Below are 18,949 nucleotides of genomic sequence, written 5' to 3'. Positions count from 1 at the left end.
TGTAGAAGGTGGGATTTTAGTTGGGAGGTTAGTTGTCAGAGAGGAAGAGAGAGAGCATTTCACACATGGGGGACAGTCAAAGAAAATGTCTGAAGCTAAGAGATGGAGTGTCTTGTTTGTGAAATATCTAGGAAGCCAGTGCCACTAATGTCAATGTCAAAAAGTAAGTGTTGGAGAGCAAGGTATAAGAAGACTAAAATGGTATGAGAGAGCTAGGTTATAAAGGGCTTTGAAGGCCAAACAGAGCACTTTCTATTTGCTCTTGGAAGTAATAGGAAGCCACTGGAATTTACTGGTATGGGGAGGGAAGGTAGCCAGGGCAGTGGCACGGTTAGACCTGCACTTTAGGAAAATCACTTTAGTGACTGAATAAAGAATGGATTGGGTGGGGAAAGACTTGAGCTGACAGACCCATCAGCAGGCTACTGTGGAAGGTCAAGCACGAAGGAATGAGGGCCCACCCCAGTGGTGGCAGTGTCAGAGGAGAGAAGGAAGCATATTCAAGAGATGTTGCAAAGGTGAAAGGGACAGAACTTGGCAACAGATTGGATATGGAAGTTGAGAGGGTGAAGAATCCAGGGTAACTCCTAGGTTGTGAGCCCAAGGAACTGGGAGGATGGTGTTGCCCTCTGTTGTTGTTTGACCTTCATTTTCAAAGAGGGCCACTGATAGCATAGGTGATGGCTTGACTTGTTTTTTTGGCAGGGCAATGAGGGTTAAGTGACTTGCCCAAGGTCACACAGCTAGTGTTAAGTATCTGAGGCTGGATTTGAATTCAGGTCCTCCTGAATCCAAGGCCAGTGCTTTATCCACTGCAACACCTAGCTGCCGGCTTGACTTGTTTTTGAACTGAGTTTAAGTGAGGCAGAGTTGCACAGTCATCAGCCTCACTCTCTCTTCAGAGTCATAAAAGTCCAGTAGCAGGAAAAAAGTCAGGACAACTGGTGATGGCCTGGGACATTGGCATCTTTGATCACTGATCAAGCTCTAAAGTGCTTCAGCTGCCTTCATGGCCCTTGGAACAAATGGTTTTCATCTGCCCATTCTATCAGGGGAAGTCTTCACATACTTGGGGTAGACATCCCACTAACTTACTAATGGGTTTGAGGCCTGTCAGTTACCCACAACTTCATTTAGCCCTTTTGCCCAGACAGTTTACCAGGGTATAGCCACTGCACATGCTCCAACTTTTTGGAGCCACAGGTGAGAGTTGGATGAATCAGGTGGATACCAAAGGTGGATGAGCAGCCCTGAAAAGGGCTCAGCAAGCCCTCACATGGGAGGTGCTAGTCCTTTTGAACACCCCATACAACCCCTCTACACTAATGGGGAAGGTGTGTGTGTATGGGGGGGGTGGAATATGGTTTAGGGGGAAAGATAAGTTCTGTTTGATTGTTTCAAGTAGTTTTTTAGTTGATTCTCTAGGATTCTCTAAGTATACCATCATATCATCTGCAAAGAGTGATAGTTTTGTTTCCTCCTTTCCTATTCTAATTCCTTTAATTCCTTTTTCTTCTCTGATTGCTAAAGCTAACATTTCTAGTAAATATTAAATAATAGAGGTGATAATGGACATCCCTGTTTCACCCCTGATCTTATTGGGAAGGCCTCTAACTTATACCCATTACATATAATGCTTGCTGATGGTTGTTTTTTTAAATTCAAATTTATTAAATCCAATAGATGTCATATGCTGGGATATATGCTTTCTTTCTTTCTTTTTTTTTTAGGCAATTGAGGCCGGATTTGAACTCAGGTACTCCTGAATCCAGGGTTGGTGCTCTATCCACTGTGCCATCTAGCTGCCCTGCTGATGGTTTTAAGTAGATACTGCTTATCATTTTGAGGAAAGCTCCACCTATTCCTATGCTCTTTAGTGTTTGGTTTTTTTCCAAATATTTTTTCAAATTTTATTAATTTTTTGCAGGGCAATGAGGGTTAAGTGACTTGCCCAGGATCACACAGCTAGTAAGTGTCAAGTGTCTGAGGTCACATTTGAACTCAGGTCTTCCTGAATCCAAGGCCAGTGCTTTATCCACTTCGCCGCCTAGCTGTCCTACTCTCTAGTGTTTTTTTTTTTAGGTTTTTTTTTCTCAATTTTTTTTTTTTTTTGGTGAGGCAATTGGAGTTAAGTGACTTGCCCAGAGTCACACAGCTAGTAAGTGTTAAGTGTCTGAGGCCGGATTTGAACTCAGGTCTTCCTGAATCCAGGGCTGGTGCTCTATCCACTGCACCACCTAGCTGCCCCCTCTAGTGGTTTTTTTTTTTTTTTTTTTTTTGCGGGGCAATGGGGGTTAAGTGACTTGCCCAGGTCACACAGCTAGTGTTAAGTATCTGAGGCCAGATTTAAACTCAGGTACTCTTGAATCCAGGGCTAGTGCTTTATCCACTGTGCCACGTAGCTGCCCCACTCTAGTGTTTTTGTTTTTGTGTTTTTTGTTTTTTGCAGGGCAATGAGGGTTAAGTGACTTGCCCAGGGTCACACAGCTAGTAACTGTTGTGGCTGAGGCCAGATTTGAACTCAGGTACTCCTGAATCCAGGGCCTGTGCCAACTAGCTGCCCCTTCTAGTGTTTTTTTTTTTTTTTTTTTTTTGCGGGGCAATGGGGGTTAAGTGACTTACCCAAGGTCACACAGCTAGTAAGTGTCTGAGGCCGGATTTGAACTCAGGTACTCCTGAATCCAGGGCCGGTGCTTTATCCACTGTGCTACCTAGCTGCCCCCCCTTCTAGTGTTTTTAATAGGAATACTGTAGGAATGAGTGCTGTATTTTGTCAAATGCTTTCTCTGCACCTATTGAGATAATCATATGATTTTGGTTAGTTTTCTTATTGATGTGGTTGATTATGTTGATAGTTTTCCTAATGTTGAATGAGCCCTGCATTCCTGGTATAAATCCCACCTGGTCATAGTGTATATAAGTTCTGTTTTAGACATACTGAATTTGAAATGTCTACCAGACATCCAATTTGAGATGTCTGAAAGGAAGTTGGAAATGTGAGATTTGGAGGTCACTAGAGAGGCAGGAAAGGTAGATTTGAGAATCATCAGCATAGAGATGGTCATTAAATCCATGGGAGCCCATAAGATCAAGTGAAGTAGTACTGAAGGAGAAGATAAGAGGGTCTAGGACAGAATCTGGGAGTATCCAGCCAAGACAGAGAAGTGATCACACAGTATTCCCTAATTATATTAATTCCTTTTGTTTGTTGTGATGTCTTATTTAATTACTGGTAATTTTGTTGATTCGTGTTTTGTTTTTCCTTTTTTTAATATTGCATTTGCCAGTGATTTGTTTTTTCATACATTTACATCTGAGTCTCTCCATTACCCATAATTTTGATGATTCGGATTGTTGTCTATCATCAGAATACTGATCTTAAAAAGGTGTGTGTGTGTGTGTGTGTGTGTGTGTGTGAGAGAGAGAGAGAGAGAGCGGTGGTGGTGTCTGGTTGTCTGGTTGCTTGGGTAGCTTTTATTCTTTCTCCCTCGTGTCACATGTATCACTGGGAAGGTCTTAGGCATCAGGCTGTTTGGCAAGTTGCCTGAGGTCTTATCAATCAAAGGGCTAGGTGATGAGAACTCTCTGTCACCAGGTCAGTGACAGCATAATTCTTGACATCTTCAAAGCATTTTTCCTATTTTTCTTAAATATCCCTGTCAAAGAGGTCATGGGATATTGACAGTCACAGAATCACAGACTCTCAGAGACGAAAAGGACCATCCAGTCTGCATCTGGATAGTATTACAAAAAGCTGACGAGTGGAGACAGTGGGTAGTGGTCATGGTAGAGTTTAGGGTTTAGAAGGATGATGGACAGATGCGATATCTAAAATGGCAAGTTCTAGGTTCCTGTTGTCTTGAGAGGGAGAAGCCAGGTGACTAGAGCTTACTTAAGACTTCGGTATGTACGTCATAAGGCTAGGTCATAACAACTGGGGCACAAGATCAGTGATAGCCATCTCCTTTAGCCACTTTCTGGGCCTGTTCCTATTGTCTAGAGTGTTTGTGTCAAAGTTCTTGGAATCCAGACAGTTTTACCTCATCATTCCTGCTCATACCTCCCAATTTTACATTAACTGAAACATTTTCCAGCATAGTTAAAGTTTTTTAAAATTATTTTTATTTCTCAGGTAAAAAAAGTGTTTTTTTAAAAAATTAATTTGTCTTTATTGCTCCTTTCCCCCAGCAAACATAAACACACACACACACACACACACACAACCTAGTTCCCTCAACAGATAGCTGCATAGTGCAGCAAAACAAATCCCAACATTAGCCATGACTAAAATGTCTCTTTCTGCATTTTAAGTTCATCACCTCTTTCTGTTAGGTGAAATGTCGCATCTTCATTCTTTGGGATTCACAGTTTGAGTACAGTTCCAAAGTCTTTCAAAGTTGTTTTTATTATGTTATCATTGTATAAACTGTTCTCCTAGTTCTGCTCTTTTTACTCTGCATCACTTCATAAAGGTCTGCCCAGTTTGCTCTGTAATTAGCCATTTCATCATTTCTTATGGCACAACAAAGTTCCTTCAATTTATGTACCACAATTTGTTTATTCATCCTCTAAAAGGACAATATTTCTTTCAATTTCCAATTTTAGGCTAGGATGTTTTAAAAAAGCTGTTATAAATGTTTTTGTAAATATAAAACTTTCAGCTTCTAAAAATTTATTTGGGGTATAAGGCCTAGAAGTGGTATAGCTGGGTCATAGGGTATATATATAGAGAGAGGGAGGGGGGAAAGAAAGGGAGAGGGAGAGAGAGAGAAAGTTTGCTAAGTTTCTAGGCATTAGTCTAATTGCCTTCTAGAATGACTAGACTAGGGCAGCTAGGTGGTGCAGTGGATAGAGCACCAGCCCTGGAGTCAGGAGGACCTGAGTTCAAATCTGGCCTTAGACACTTAACACTTACTAGCTGTGTGACCCTGGGCAAGTCACTTAACCCCAATTGTCTTGCCCGCCCCCCCCCAATAGAATGACTAGACTAATCATAGCTCCAAAAATGGTACACTAATGTACCTGTCTTACTATAGCCCCTCTAACATTTATAAATTTCCATTTTTGTAATTGTTGACACTCTGATAGGTTTGAGACAAAACCACATGGCTTCTTTAATTTTCATTTCTCTACTTATTAGTCATCTTGAGCACTTTTTTCATATTGTTGGTAGTTTGGACTTCTTTTTGTTTGTTTGGTTGGTTTTTTGCAGGGCAATGAGGGTTAAGTGACTTGCCCAGGGTCACACAGCTAGTTAAGTGTCAAGTGTCTGAGGCTGGATTTGAACTCAGGTCCTCCTGAATCCAAGGCCAGTGCTTTATCCACTGCGCCACCTAGCTGCCCCTTAGACTTCTTCTTTTGTAAACTGCCTACATATATTGTCTGACCATTTATCACTTGGGGAATAACTGGCTCTTAAGTCTTACAAATCCAAATCAGTTCCTTATATTGATGGATGATGGATATAGGTGGATTATCAGACAAACTTTTTGTGTGTGTGTGGGGCAATGAGGGTTAAGTGACTTGCCCAGGTTCACACAGCTAGTAAGTGTCAAGCGTCTGAGGCCAGATTTGAACTCAGGTCCTCCTGAATCCAGGGCCAGTGCTTTATCCACTGCGCCACCTAGCTGCCCCCCTTATCAGACAAACTTGTAAAGATTCCCTCTCCCTCCCTCCCTCCCCACCCCCCCCAGCTACCTGTTTCTGTTTCTTTTCTAATATTTACTACATTTGATTTGCTTGTGCAAAAATTTTTAAATTTTATATAATAAAAATTATCCACTTACTTTGTATGATTCTCTTATCACTTTTTTTTAGTCATGAACTCTTCCCTTACCCATAAATCTGAAAGGTAATTACCCTTTTCTAATTTGTTTATGATATAACCTTTTCTATCTAGGTCATATATCTATTTGGAGGTTATCTTGGTGTACAGTATAAGTGGCACAGTGGATAGAGCTCCAGGCCTAGAGTTAGGAAGACTCACCTTCCTGAGTTTAAATCTGGCCTCAGATACTAACTAGCAGTGTGACTTTGGGCAAGTCACTTCACCCTGTTTGCTTTAGTTTCCTTATCTGTAAAATGAGAAGGAAATGGGGGGGGCAGCTAGGTGGTGCAGTGGATAGAGCACCAACCCTGGATTCAGGAGGACCTGAGTTCAAATCCGGCCTCAGACACTTAACAATTACTAGTTGTGTGACCCTAGGCAAGTCACTTAACCCCAATTGCCTCACTCCCCCCCCCCCAATTGAGAAGGAAATGGAAAACCACTCCAGTATCTTTCCCAAGAAAACCCCAAATGGAATCATGAAGAGTTGGACATAACTGAAATGGCCAAACAATAACAAACTATATGTTAGACACTGCAAAGTGCTTTACAAATACTGGGTTATTTCATCCTTACAACAATCCTGGGAGGAAGATTATAATTCCTGTTTTACAGTTAAAGAAAGTGAGGCAAACGAATTAAGTCACTTTCCAAGGGTCATTCAGCTAGTAAGTGTCTAAGGCCAGATTTGAACTCAGGTTTTCCTAACTCTAGGCCCATCACTCTATCTACTGTGCCACCTAGACCAATTGGGAAGGGTTTTCAACATTCCAGGCAAAAGGCCAAACAGGCCTTCTTGCTGTTTCTCACTTCCTCTCTCATCTCCATGTTTCTGCCAAAGTCTAGCATCTCTTCATTTCCACCTCTTCGAATTCCTGGTTTCTTTCCAAGTTTGGCCAAGAACCACTTCTTGCATGAAGCCTTTCTCATTATGGCTGCTCATAACTTCCCTCCTCAACTATTTCATTTGCACATTTTTGTTATGTACACATTGTCTCCTCTTACAGAATGTTCATTTCTTGAGGTAAGGGGCTGTTTCACTGTATCATAGTATCCCTGATACCTTGTGTAGTGCTTACTGATTCATTTCATCAAGTTTTGTCTACTGGGGGTCAATAAGCAATAAAGAAAAAATATTTTGGGGGCAGCTAGATGGTGCAGTGGATAGAGCGCCAGCCCTAGATTCAGGAGAACTTGAGTTCAAATCTGACTTCAGACACTTGATACTTACTAGCTATGTGACCCTGGGCAAGTCACTTAACCCTTATTGCCCTACAAAAAAAGAAAAAGAAAAAGTGTGTGTGTATGTATGTATGTATATTGTGGTGCAATATATAATTAAGTCACTTTCCATACAGTAGCAAAGTGGATAGGGTGCCAGACCTGGAATAAGGAAGACTCATCTTCCTAAGTTTAAATCTGGCCTCAGATAGTTACTAGTGTGTTAATCAGTGCTACCAACCAATTGGCTTGGAGCTGTGTGTGTGTCTATGGCCCTGTTTCCTGTTTCACAAGGAGATTATGGGAGAAGCCGCTGAGGAGGGGGTCTTTTAGGTTGGAGATTTCAGTTTGGCAGCAGGGAAGGCAGATTAGGGAGAGCAGGCAGATCTAATTCTTTATCCATGTGTTTCTCTTTACTAACCCCTAATATACTTTAATAAATACTTAATGCCCAAAGATTGGTGCTATAGGTTTCTAATTTAAGTCGATCACTCATTAGATTTTAGACATCATAGATAGAATTTTAGCCCCTTGCAGTAGGTGTGTGACTCTGGGCAAGTAACTTAACCTTGCCCCAGTTTCCTCATCTGTAAAATGAGCTGGAGAAGGAAATAGCAAACCATTTCCATATGTTTGTCAAGAAAACCCCAAATGGGTCATGAAGAATGGGACAAGACTGAACAACAATGTATAGAATGGAAGAGTCCAACAATTTATTCTCCATATATCTTGTTTTGGATACATTTATTTGCATGTTGTCTCCCTTTTAGATTATGAGCTTCTTGAGGGCTGGGAATTTCTTTTGCCTCTTTTTGTAACTCAAGTGTTTAGCACAGTGCTTGGTACATATGCTTAACAAATGTTGGTTGAACACTTAACAAAACAACAACAGGGGCAGCTAGGTGGTGAAGTGGATAGAGCGCCGGCCCTGGATTCAGGAGGACCTGAGTTCAAATCCAACCTCAGACACTTAACACTTACTAGCTGTGTGACCCTGGGCAAGTCACTTAACCCCAATTGCCTCACCAAAAAAACCAAAACCAAAAACCCCAAACCACCCATTCCCTGTAACTTAATTCCCTCTAAAGCCACTGCCCATAAGGATTTTCCCCAAAATATCACTATCCCTATATGCTGTTGCTGGCTCTGATGTCTCCATAGATTCATAGTGAAGAACTCAACTTTTACAAGTTGACAGCAATGGCAGGTAACCTAGGATAACTACAAAAGCCATGATCCTATATGAAATGTCAGAGAGAGAGAGGCCAGGATTGTAATGAATTCTAAGTACAAATAACAAAGTTGTGGTTTGTTCTTTTTTTTTTAGTGAGACTTGCCCGGAGACACACAGCTAGTAAGTGTTAAGTGTCTGAGGCCAGATTTGAACTCAGGTACTCCTGACTCCAGGGCCGGTGCTCTATCCACTGCACCACCTAGCTGCCCCTTGTGGTTTCTTCTTTAACTATCTTGAGGGAAATATTTTTAAAAAGTGATAAAACTATAACTCTGGATGGATTTAATGACAACAGCTTATGACAGAGGAAAGGTAGAAGTAGTCAATTTCTAGTTTGCTTCTGATTTCTTTACTAAGGGGAATGATCTTTAGTCTGAGGATAGAACAAAAAATGGTTAAATGGACTTTGAACAGTTAAGTAAAAGGATAATAGAGTTCTTAGCTGTTCGGAATCACCACCAGTCTGGGAAGAACTAAATTTGCCAAAACATTGAAGAAACTAGCAGATGTGATTAAGTTGCTGATGGTGATCTATGAAAAGTCATGGAAAATTTGAGAGGCACTACAGGCCTGTAGATGAAACCACTTTCAAAAATGTGCATTCTATAAGTGAGCTTGACATCATTACGGTCAACAGGTTAAATGATCTGCCTAAGATCATACAGATCTGGCCAGTCAACTGGCATTTATTAAGCACCTACTATGTGCCAGGAACATAGCAAATATTTATGAAGAAACAAAGATATATATGTGTGTATGTGTAGCCTAAATTGCCAATAATCAATAGAGGGAAGACACCAGCATCGAAGCTACTCAAAGTCAAGTTTACTGACTATACTTTTTTTGGGGGGATGGGGTGGGGCTATGACGGTTAAGTGACTTGACCAGGGCCACACAACTAGTAAGTGTCAAGTGTCTGAGGCCATATTTGAAATCAGGCCCTCCTGAATCCAAGACCAGTGCTTTATCCACTGCACCACTGAGCTGCCCCTTACTGACTATACTTTTGCATACTATCCTAGAATTTCAGCAAAGCATTACATTTTTTCCTCCAGGATCTCTTCATGGACAAGATGGAATGATAGTATTCATATGGAACAACACGATGTCAGCCTTGAAACTGTTCTTTTTTAAGGTGACACAGGGCTTTGCCGCTGACCTGAATGTTCTGATAAATAACTTGGGCAAAAGCCAAGTTAGATATGCCTATGATGGGAGATGTTAGACAACAAAATTGGGATCCCAAATGATGATCTCAATAGGTTAAAATCTAACAAGATTAAATTTAATAAGGATGAAGTCTTACACTTGGGTCAAATCAGTTGAACTAATCCTGCAAAAACACCACAGGGTTTTCATGAATTGCAAGCTCATTATGTCAAAAATGTGGCATGACTACTGAAAAAGCAGCCAGGTCGTACAAAGACCTGGAATTGGGAAGACCTGAATTCAAATCCTGCTTCAGATACTTCCCAGTGACCCTTAAGGGCAAGCTACTTAACTTTTCTGTGCCTCAGTTTCCTCATTTGTAAAAAGGGGGTAATAATAGCACAGAGAAAATACCTCACAGAGTTCTTGTGAGGAACAAATGACAACATTTTTAAAATGTAAAGTGTTTTGCAAACCTTAAAGTGCTATACAAATGCTTTTATTTGAAAACACCTAATAATTTGATGATAGTCTGGATGAACAAACATGATACATTGTTTGAGGAAGATGAAAGTTTCATTGTACTTTGCCCTGGTCAGACCACATCTGTACTATTATGTCCCATTCTGGGGATACTTCTTATTATCATTCCTGATAATGCATTTTTATCCTTACCTTTTTCTTCCTTCTTTTTTCTTCTTCCTCAAGTTCTTTCTTTCTTTCTTTCTTTCTTTCTTTCTTTCTTTCTTTCTTTCTTTCTTTCTTTCTTTCTTTCTTTCTTTCTTTTTTTTGGCAGGGCAATGGGGTTTAAGTGACTTGCCCGGGGTCACACAGCTAGTAAGTGTTAAGTGTCTGAGGCCAGATTTGAACTCAGGTTCTCCTGAATCCAGGGCCAGTGCTTTATCTACTACGCCACCTAGCTTCCCTGGGGATACTTCTAAGGGGCACATTGATAAAATGGAGTTTGTCCAGAAGAGGGTGACCAGGATGGTTAAGAGGACTGGAGGTATCAAATAAGGATCTGTTGAAGGAACTAGGGAAACTGTGCCTCATGTGGGAGCTATTTTCCAGTCTCTGAAGGGCTGCCATGTGAAAGGATTAGATTTATTCTGTTTAGGGGGAGCTAGGTGGCACAGTGGATAAAGCACCGGCCCTGGATTCAGGAGGACCTGAGTTCAAATCTGGTCTCAGACACTTGACTCGTACTAGCTGTGTGACCCTGGGCAAGTCACTTAACACCCATTGCCCTGAAAAAAAAAAAAAGATTTATTCCGTTTGACCTCAGAGAGTTAAATTAGAAGCAATAGGTGGAAGTTGCAGATAAGCCAATTTCAGTGTAATGTTAAAAAAACAAATTTCCTGTAATGATCATCAAAACTATTTGATACTGAGTTTAAAAAAATAGAAAAGTAGATGAGAAGATACTAGATAAGGAAGAACCAGAAATAATTGAACTCTAAAAAACCCAATGTAAGATAAACTTGAGAACATAAATTAGTTGAGGAAGAACTTCAGGTTTGACAAGAATTGCTAAGAAAAAAATCATGTGACAGAAGTTAGGCTTAGATTAACATCTTACACCACATACCACAATAGGCTCAAAATGCATTATGTGACCCAAATACTAAACGTCACACCATTAAAAAAATATCTAAGAAGAGAATGAGATCAGGTACCATCATTTACAGTTATGGCTAAGGGAAAGTGATTACAAGCAATTAAAAAGCGTTTGCGTCAAAAGAAAATCATAGCAATTAGGGTGAGAAGAAAAGCTGTCAATTAAGGGAAAAATATTTGCATCAAACAACTTGGATATCCAAGATAAAGAGAAGACACAAAGAGTTATTCACCAATAGCTAAGTGGTTGATGAAAGAATATGAACAAACAGTTCTTCAAGGAAGAATTGCAAAGCGTCAACAATCATTATGTGGAAGCAGACAAAGACTGCTTCCTCTTTTGGAAACATTCAGAAAGCATTTAAAAATTATCTTAATTTAAAGAAAAACTATCAATTCTGAAACAATGTCCTGATCCCCCCTCTCTAATAGGCCCAATAGACTCTTCCCTTGAATTAGGGCCGTGAGGTGACAATGGGCCCCAGTGAAAGTTAGGGTAGTATTGACCAGCTAGAAAGGAGAATATTTGAAGGAAATGGTCAAAGAGGGACTGAATGGTTTTAGCAAAATGGTCCTCCAAGGATATACCAAAACTTAAATAACTATTGTTCTACTTGATGTTATAAACTGTTAACTGAACTTTGACCCTGAATTCTGACAACCATTTTTCATCATATTTCATATGAAATTTTGTCTATTGCCAGGGAATACTATAACCAACTATAACCACCAAAATGGTTCGGGTTAGAGATTTTCACAGTCATGGGGAGGCTCTGTCCATAATTTATCTTTTCTCTAAGAAAGAATGCTTGAATTAATATAGTTTTTGACAGGCCTGTGCCTACAACATGTATTATAGAATATTGTTTACACATATCAAGGATTAATCCAAATCAGAAATAATAAGATAAGTGCAAATAAAAGTAGCTTTGCGGTTTCACTTTACATCCAGAAAACTGGCAATGATAAAAGATGCAAATAGGCAAAGGGGCTATGAGAAGACAGGTGCACTAATATGCTGCTAAGTTGAGGGGCAAATTGGTAAAAACCATTCTGAAGAGCAATTTGTCATTATGCTTAAAAAGTGACTAGATTCTCCATACCCTGTGAACTAGAGATTTCTTTGCTAGGCATTTACTCCAAGGAGGTAAAAAACAAAATAAAAGGTTCTACATACACCAAAATATTCAGTGACACCTTTTGAGTTTAGAAAAGAACTGGAAGCAAAATAAATATCAAGCAGAGAATGACTAAATAAATTATGATACATGAACATGTTGGAATATTACCAGGTTATAATAAATGAAGTGAAGAATTCAGAGAAGCATTGGAAAACCAAACTGAGGTAGGTGGCTGTATTTAGGAAACTCAAAGACATACAGAGATGGAGACCATAGCTTTAATAAATAGGCATTGGCAAATTCTTATTTTCCATCATTAGAACTACTAATTTAGCTGATTAACTTACTGATCTGTAAACAGTTCAAGGTGTCCTTTCCTCATCCAAAATTTCTTACTGTCCCCCAACAACCTGTATTCCTACTCTAAATTCCAGCACCCCTCCCAATCAGAAGTCCCTGAGTTTAGGTTTGTGCAAATTTACCCCCCACTATGAAGAGGAATGGGGGTGGGGAGTGGGAAATCAGTAGAGTTAGGAGCAAGGGCAGTCTACTGCCCTAAGAGGGATATTATTAGGATCTAGAGGAAGCAGGAAGAGAAATGGAGCCCTATCTCCTAAGCAAAGATGGGCATCATCACTGAAGAAAGGAAGGCTCGGGAAAGGACAACGAGGACAACGTAGTGTTTGTCAGAAGAGAAAAGACAAAAAGTCTTAAAGGAGATATCTCCCTATCAAAGGGAAGACGAATATTCCAAAAGTCATGACTTCTTGGGAAAGAGCCATAAATCTCCAATGATGGATCAGCAGAGTCCTAAAAGGCAAAGTCTGAAGTGCCCCTGGCACCCCTCATATCTTCTCCCCCGCACTGTGGGGTAAGGCTCAGAGAGTGCCATAGACACTGATCTTGGCTAGAGAGATACTCTCTGAGTAATCATTATGGCCTTTTTCATACAGGACATAGATCTGGGGGGTCCCATTCCCCCAAGTTTGAGCTCCCTCCAGAACTGTCAAGGATGAGTAACCACTGGGACCTGGCCACAGCTGAATCGTGTCTTTCCACCATGAGGTACCATTGCTGAAACTCCAGCGTATAGTCAGATTTACGCCTAGAAAGAAAGATGAAATGAGGAGGTATTGCACACAGTAGAGACTTAATAAATATCTGTTGAACTGGAAGGCATGGGGGCTACAAAACTAAAAACTGATAGTCCCTTATCTCAGGGAACATTACAGTCTAATAGAGGGGATATAAGATGTCTAAACAAATAAGCACAATGAAAAGAGAGAATGTGAAGGTAGAAAGGAAAAGTCAAGACAAAGAGACAGAAGAAAATGGGGAGGGAAAGATCACTTTCAATTGGGTGATTAGCAGGGCCAGGGAAATAAAGACAGACTTCATGGAGTGGGTGGTGAATGAAGTAGATGTTGAAGGAAGAAGAAAATGTAAACAGGTAGAGATGTCCAATGAATTTGTTCTAGGCTTGTGTGAATGCAAAGAACCAGGGAAAGGCAGAATGAAATTGATCAACAGTGAGTAGCATGGTCTTTCTGGACCACAGAGCAAATGAAGGGGGAACTGTGGGAGAAAAAGCTATATAGGCAAATTGTTACTAAATGAAGAAGGGCCTTGAATAAAGAGTTTGCATTTTACTTAGTAGGCAATGAGAAACCACTCAAGATTTATAAGCAGGGTAATAATAATAAACAAATAAAGATAGCATTTATATAACAGTTTAAAGTTTGCAAAGTACTTTACAAATATTAACTTATTTTATCCTCACAACAACTCTGGTTAAGTGCTATTATTACCCTCATTTCATAGGTGAGGAAATTGAGGCAGACAGAGGTTAAGTGATTTGCCCAGGGTCATACAGCTAGTAAGCATTTTAGGGTGGATTTGAACTCAGGATTTCCCTACTTCAGGTCTTGTACTCTATCTACTGTGTCACCTGGCTGCTAATGATGTAGGTAGATGTTCTTTTATTTTTGGTCTGGATTTGTATTTTTAATGGCAGAAGGGGGTGGGGTAACTTTCACTGAGGAAATTCCCACTGCCAATGCAAATCAGCAACTCTTCTGCTACTTAAACTGCTACTAAACAGTCAGTGTGTGTCGAAGGCAGGACTTGAATGCAGGCTAGCTCCATCCATCACACCAGACAGCCTCTCATTAAAGCTATATATTATGAAAATCATTTTAACTGTGTAAAGGATAGATTGTAGAAAAAGGGGAAGCAAGGAGACCTAATAGGAAGACATTACAATAAAAGTATTTTGAGTAGATGGAGGGGCAGCTAGGTGGCACAGTGGATAAAGCACCCACCCCTGGATTCAGGAGAACCTGAGTTCAAATCCAGCCTCAGACACCTGACATAGCGTGTGACCCTGGGCAAATCACTTAACCCTCATTGCCCCAGAAAAGAAAAAAAAGAGTAGATGGAGGCTCGAGTAAGGATGATGGTGGTGTGGATTGAGGGTAGAAAACAGTGACTTACGATATTCTGGATGAGCTGGATTGGAAAAGAAGACCAGACCAGAGCTGGTGACCACAGCACCTGCAGCTACCACAGGGTCGACAAGTTCTTTGTCAAAGGTCACATCTTGGAGCCTGAGGGTTTCACACCCATCATAGCTTCGAAGGATGATGCGGCAGTGACAATGGTAGTTATTCTGGTTTCGGGTATTAATTACGACGGAACCATCAGGGAGTTCATAGGGCTGAGGAAGCAGGGGAGAAGGCTCATTCAGTGGAGAGACTGAAATGTGGAAATGAACTTGAAGAAAGGTAGGGTATCAGATATATAGGTCTCTGGGGGAAGCAGAGCCTGAGAGGGGAAGGAGTTAGGGTGTTGGGATGAGGGAAGAACAGGCACTTGGGTCTGTAAGGGGGGTGATGCTAAGGGAATGGGTGGGGAAGTGAAGAGTTCTGAACTCTTGAGTTTCTAACCTGGCACTCATCAGGATTGAAGTCATTTGGCTTCTTGACTTCTCCATAGGGAATCCCATTGATACTACCGCCATAGCGCCATGATGCTCCTTTGTCATCACTAATGAGGCAAGAGACCCCATCTCGCTCCAGGGTTCCATGGCCACAGACAATGAGACGGCCCTTATATGGCCCGTGCCGCTTCTATTGGGAAAACAGAAATGTCACGGAGTGAGATGCACAGGAACTTCTAAACCCAGGGACTCTGAGGCAGGAAAGAGGCATCCTCAGTTACACAAAACTAATCAGAGGAAGTCTCATAGTCTCTGAAGCTCTTTCCAGTTTTCCTCTAGTCCCCCTCTTTTTCCATATTGGAAAGTCCCAGCCTCTAACCTCAACAGGCCCTGTTAACGAAGTTATGTTCTAAAATCTCCAAAGGTCCTTTTTCCTAAATAAGAAGCTTCTTCTTGGAACAAAACTCTGTGACAAGAAATTTGCCCATCTTCCAAATGGGAAGTTCATTTAAAAAATCCCATTCTCTCTGGAAATAAAGTCTTTCTAGGAAGATTGGATGACTGTTCTTCCAGCTCTGAATCTATGATCCTAAATCAGGTTCCTGACAAAAAAAATTATTTCTAGGAAATCTCATTTAAAATGTTGAGTCCTAACTCTACCACAACTTTTCTATGTCATCCTTGGGTAGATTAATCTTGCCTTTTAGGAGGACTTTCCTTCTAGAAAGTTCCAACTCCTGTAACCATAATAATAATAATCATAGAATTTCTGCATTGGAAGAGATCTCAAGAGTAATGCAGTCTACTTTTTTTTTTTTTTGGTGAGGCAACTGAGGTTAAGGGACTTGCCCAGGGTCACGCTGCTAGAAAGTGTCAAGTGTCTGAGGCTGGGATTTGAACTCAGGTCGTCCTGACTCCAGAGCCAGTGCTCTATCCACTGCACTACCTAGCTGCCCCTTTCCTGTTTCTTCTTCTTCTTCTTCTTTTTTTTTTCTTTTGAGTAATGCAGTTGAAACCATAATTGAGTAGGAATCTTCTCTACAACCAATCCCTGACAAGTAGTCTTCCAAAATGTTTGAAGATAAGGAACTCACTACCTGATGAAAAGGCTTGTAATAGTTCACATTTATATAATAAATGTACATTTCAAGAAGTTCCCCTTCCCACCCTTCCCCACCCCAATGACCTGAATGCCAGAGCCTGGTCCTGGAGCAAACATTTCAGTTCCAATGTCTAAAGACAGGTTTCTGGGTGGGCTCCAAGTGACGCCATCATCCTTGCTCCACACCAGCATGGTGGAAGCCACAGAACACCCATCATAGTGTGCACAGAGAGAATAGAAGAGGAACATTGTACCCGTTTCAACATCCCCAACCACAGCGCCCAGGTTCAGTCCATCAGCAATTTCCCCATCGTCTACTATGAATGATGTGATGGACCATGTGGCACCTGATAAAAACACAGGATCAAGATATAGGAGTCAGATGATCAAATCCAAGCCTACTTACCTCCTTCTCCACTGCCTAGAACCTCATCTCATCTTAGATTGAGCACAACACTTTGCCTAGCTTGTACATTCCTCCCTGTCTCCTAGGAATGTGAATACAGATTTTGTACCTCCCTCCCTCAATTTCCCTACTTCCCACCAGGAGACTGTAACCTCATTCTCAGCAAAAGCTATACAATAAATATTTATATCTTTGTATCTTTAATGCCTAGCACAGGACTTTGTACATACTAGGCACTTAAATGTTTGTTAAATGCCTCAGACATTTGAGCCCCCAAGCTGGACTCCATTCCCCACCCCCCCATTCCCACCCCCCAACCTTCCCTCTGCAGAAGGAAGAATCCAGGCACCTCCATCTGTGGACCTCCGCATGGCAATGAATTTAGCTCCTTTATCTGAGGATGACATCTTCCTGGCCTCTGCAAAAGCAAGAAGGGTCCCTCGGGGAGTAGCTGAGATCAGTGGTATTCGGAAAGTATCCACACTCCCAATTCGCTTCCCACTCACCCAAAGGAGCTGCTCCAGAGTCACCAATGGTTGTACCTGCAATAATAGGAGGAGGATGAAGTCAAAGTAGGAGCTGAAGCTGGAGTTTCTCTAATACCTAGTTCCTGAGAGGACTAAGCACTGTCAAATGCCTGGGTCTGATTAGGGGACAATCATCAAGGATCATAGATTATAGATTTAGAACTAAAAAGGACCTTAGAGGCCTTTAATCCTATCCCTTCACATCTTATGGATGAGGAAAGTAAGGCACAGAAAAAAGGAAAAACTAAGAAACTGACAAGAAACTAAGGCACAGTGACTTGGCCTGGGTTTGAGGTCATATTTTTTAATCCAAGTCTTGACTCCAAGTCTAGTACCCTATTAGACCCCTGATGAAGTGGGTCTCCTTATATCACTAGATAAGAAGGAAAGATGGAAGACTCCTGGAAGTCTTCTTGAGGATATCTTTTATCTTGAGGACAAAAGGCTCTATTCTAGGGAATGGCAGAGTAGGATACCGGAGTAGGGATAAGAGCTCAGGTGTCTTGGTGAATGCCTGAATTCCCTCAGGGGATCTGGGGATGGGTAGAGGGGGCCCAGGAGGCTGGAAAGGATGGGATGGCTGAATTAGGTTCTTGGGAAGCCTAGGCTTCAGGGTCCTTATATAGAACTGGAGAACTGGTAGCTTTGGGGCTTGGGTGAGGCAGGACGATAGAGATCTAGATGCTCAAATACCTAAAGATGGAGCTGGAGGACTTTACCTGGGGGTGGGACAGAAAGGGGAACTTCCAATACTTCTATTCCCAGGGGGAGTCGGGAATGGAGGTGAGAGTGGGGCGGGCTTGGTTGCCTAGGTCTTTGAAAAGATGGGGATCCTAAGACCCAAGTCCCCGGGAAAAGTTTCGATGCCTAGGTCCTTAAGAGGGAGGTGAAGAGCCTTAGTTGCCTAGATCCCTGGGAGAAAGGTGGAGATGTGGGGCTCTGATGCCTGGGTCTCAGAGGGGCAGAGATGGGGTATACATGGCCCTAATTAGACACCTTAGCTGTTTAAGTAAAGTCGGGGGCGGGGAGAAAGGTGTTTGACGCCAGGGTCCCGTGTGTGTGTGTGTGGGGGGGATGGGAATTCATGTTGGAGGGGGCATTAATAGAGTGAGCATCTCGGATACCAGGGGATCCAGAAGGAGGAGGAGCTGAGATGTCTGAAAGGTGTCCTGGGTGGTGAGGTGGGCGTGGGGGGGGTGGCAGGTAGAATGGGACAGGAGGACGCCTGGGACCGGGGGTCAGGAGGAAGCAGGAGGAGGTGCCGATGAGTCCCTCGGAGCGACAAAGGAGGAGCCTGGGAAGTCTGGGTCGGGGGCACAGTCCCGGAGGGAAGCTGGGAAGGAAGGCTGCCATGCTGGGGGGAGGGCTTGGAAGCCTGAGTCCCCGAGCCCGGGTGATGTGGAACGGACAAGGCACTCACCATGTTGAAGTCATTGGGCACCTGCGACCCTTCGAGCTGCGGCAGCAGCAGAAGGCTCAGCAGAGACGCCCAGATCCCGTGGACTCGGCAAGACCCCGGAGACGAGGTACCGCGGGGCACCGATTCCTTCTCCTCCTCCATAGCACTGGCTCCGACCTCAGCCACCGACAGGACCACAGCGGAGCAGAGGCAGGCGAGCCAAGTCAGCTGATCCCGCTCCCTTGCCCTTTAAAAAAAAACCCGCCCGATTCGCCCGGATTGGGCATCGCCCGAAGGCGGACACTGACTCTTCCCTTCCCCTGTGACGAGTAGTAGTACCGCGGCGCCTCCCATTGGACAAAGAGCTCCCACCTCCTGCCTCTCTTCCTCCCTACTAGTGACCCACAG

At 42.3% G+C, this 18,949-nt stretch overlaps 1 protein-coding gene across 5 annotated transcripts in view; it reads right to left on the bottom strand.

Annotated features, from left to right (window-relative positions):
• The window catches only part of NEU1 (neuraminidase 1), a 31,297-nt gene extending 12,427 nt beyond the window's left edge, over positions 1-18,870 (bottom strand). For 2 of the 5 annotated variants that reach the window (XM_043963059.1, XM_043963057.1), the window contains exons 1-5: positions 18,563-18,870; positions 16,965-17,157; positions 16,294-16,556; positions 15,115-15,297; positions 14,663-14,885 (exon numbers count right to left, since the gene is read on the bottom strand). In XM_043963059.1, coding sequence (XP_043818994.1) covers positions 14,663-14,885; positions 15,115-15,297; positions 16,294-16,556; positions 16,965-17,157; positions 18,563-18,703 — 1,003 coding nt within the window. In that variant the 5' untranslated portion in view covers positions 18,704-18,870. Of the gene's footprint in view, positions 1-12,429; positions 13,275-14,662; positions 14,886-15,114; positions 15,298-16,293; positions 16,557-16,964; positions 17,158-18,562 lie in introns of those variants that run through there. The other 3 variants (XM_043963061.1, XM_043963060.1, XM_043963056.1) reach the window with 2 other exon arrangements.
• Positions 18,871-18,949: the final 79 nt, after the last annotated feature.

Source organism: Dromiciops gliroides, chromosome 4 (genome assembly GCF_019393635.1).
Source record: "Dromiciops gliroides isolate mDroGli1 chromosome 4, mDroGli1.pri, whole genome shotgun sequence".
NCBI lineage: Eukaryota > Metazoa > Chordata > Mammalia > Microbiotheria > Microbiotheriidae > Dromiciops > Dromiciops gliroides.
This window is presented reverse-complemented; position numbering and strand designations above follow the sequence as displayed.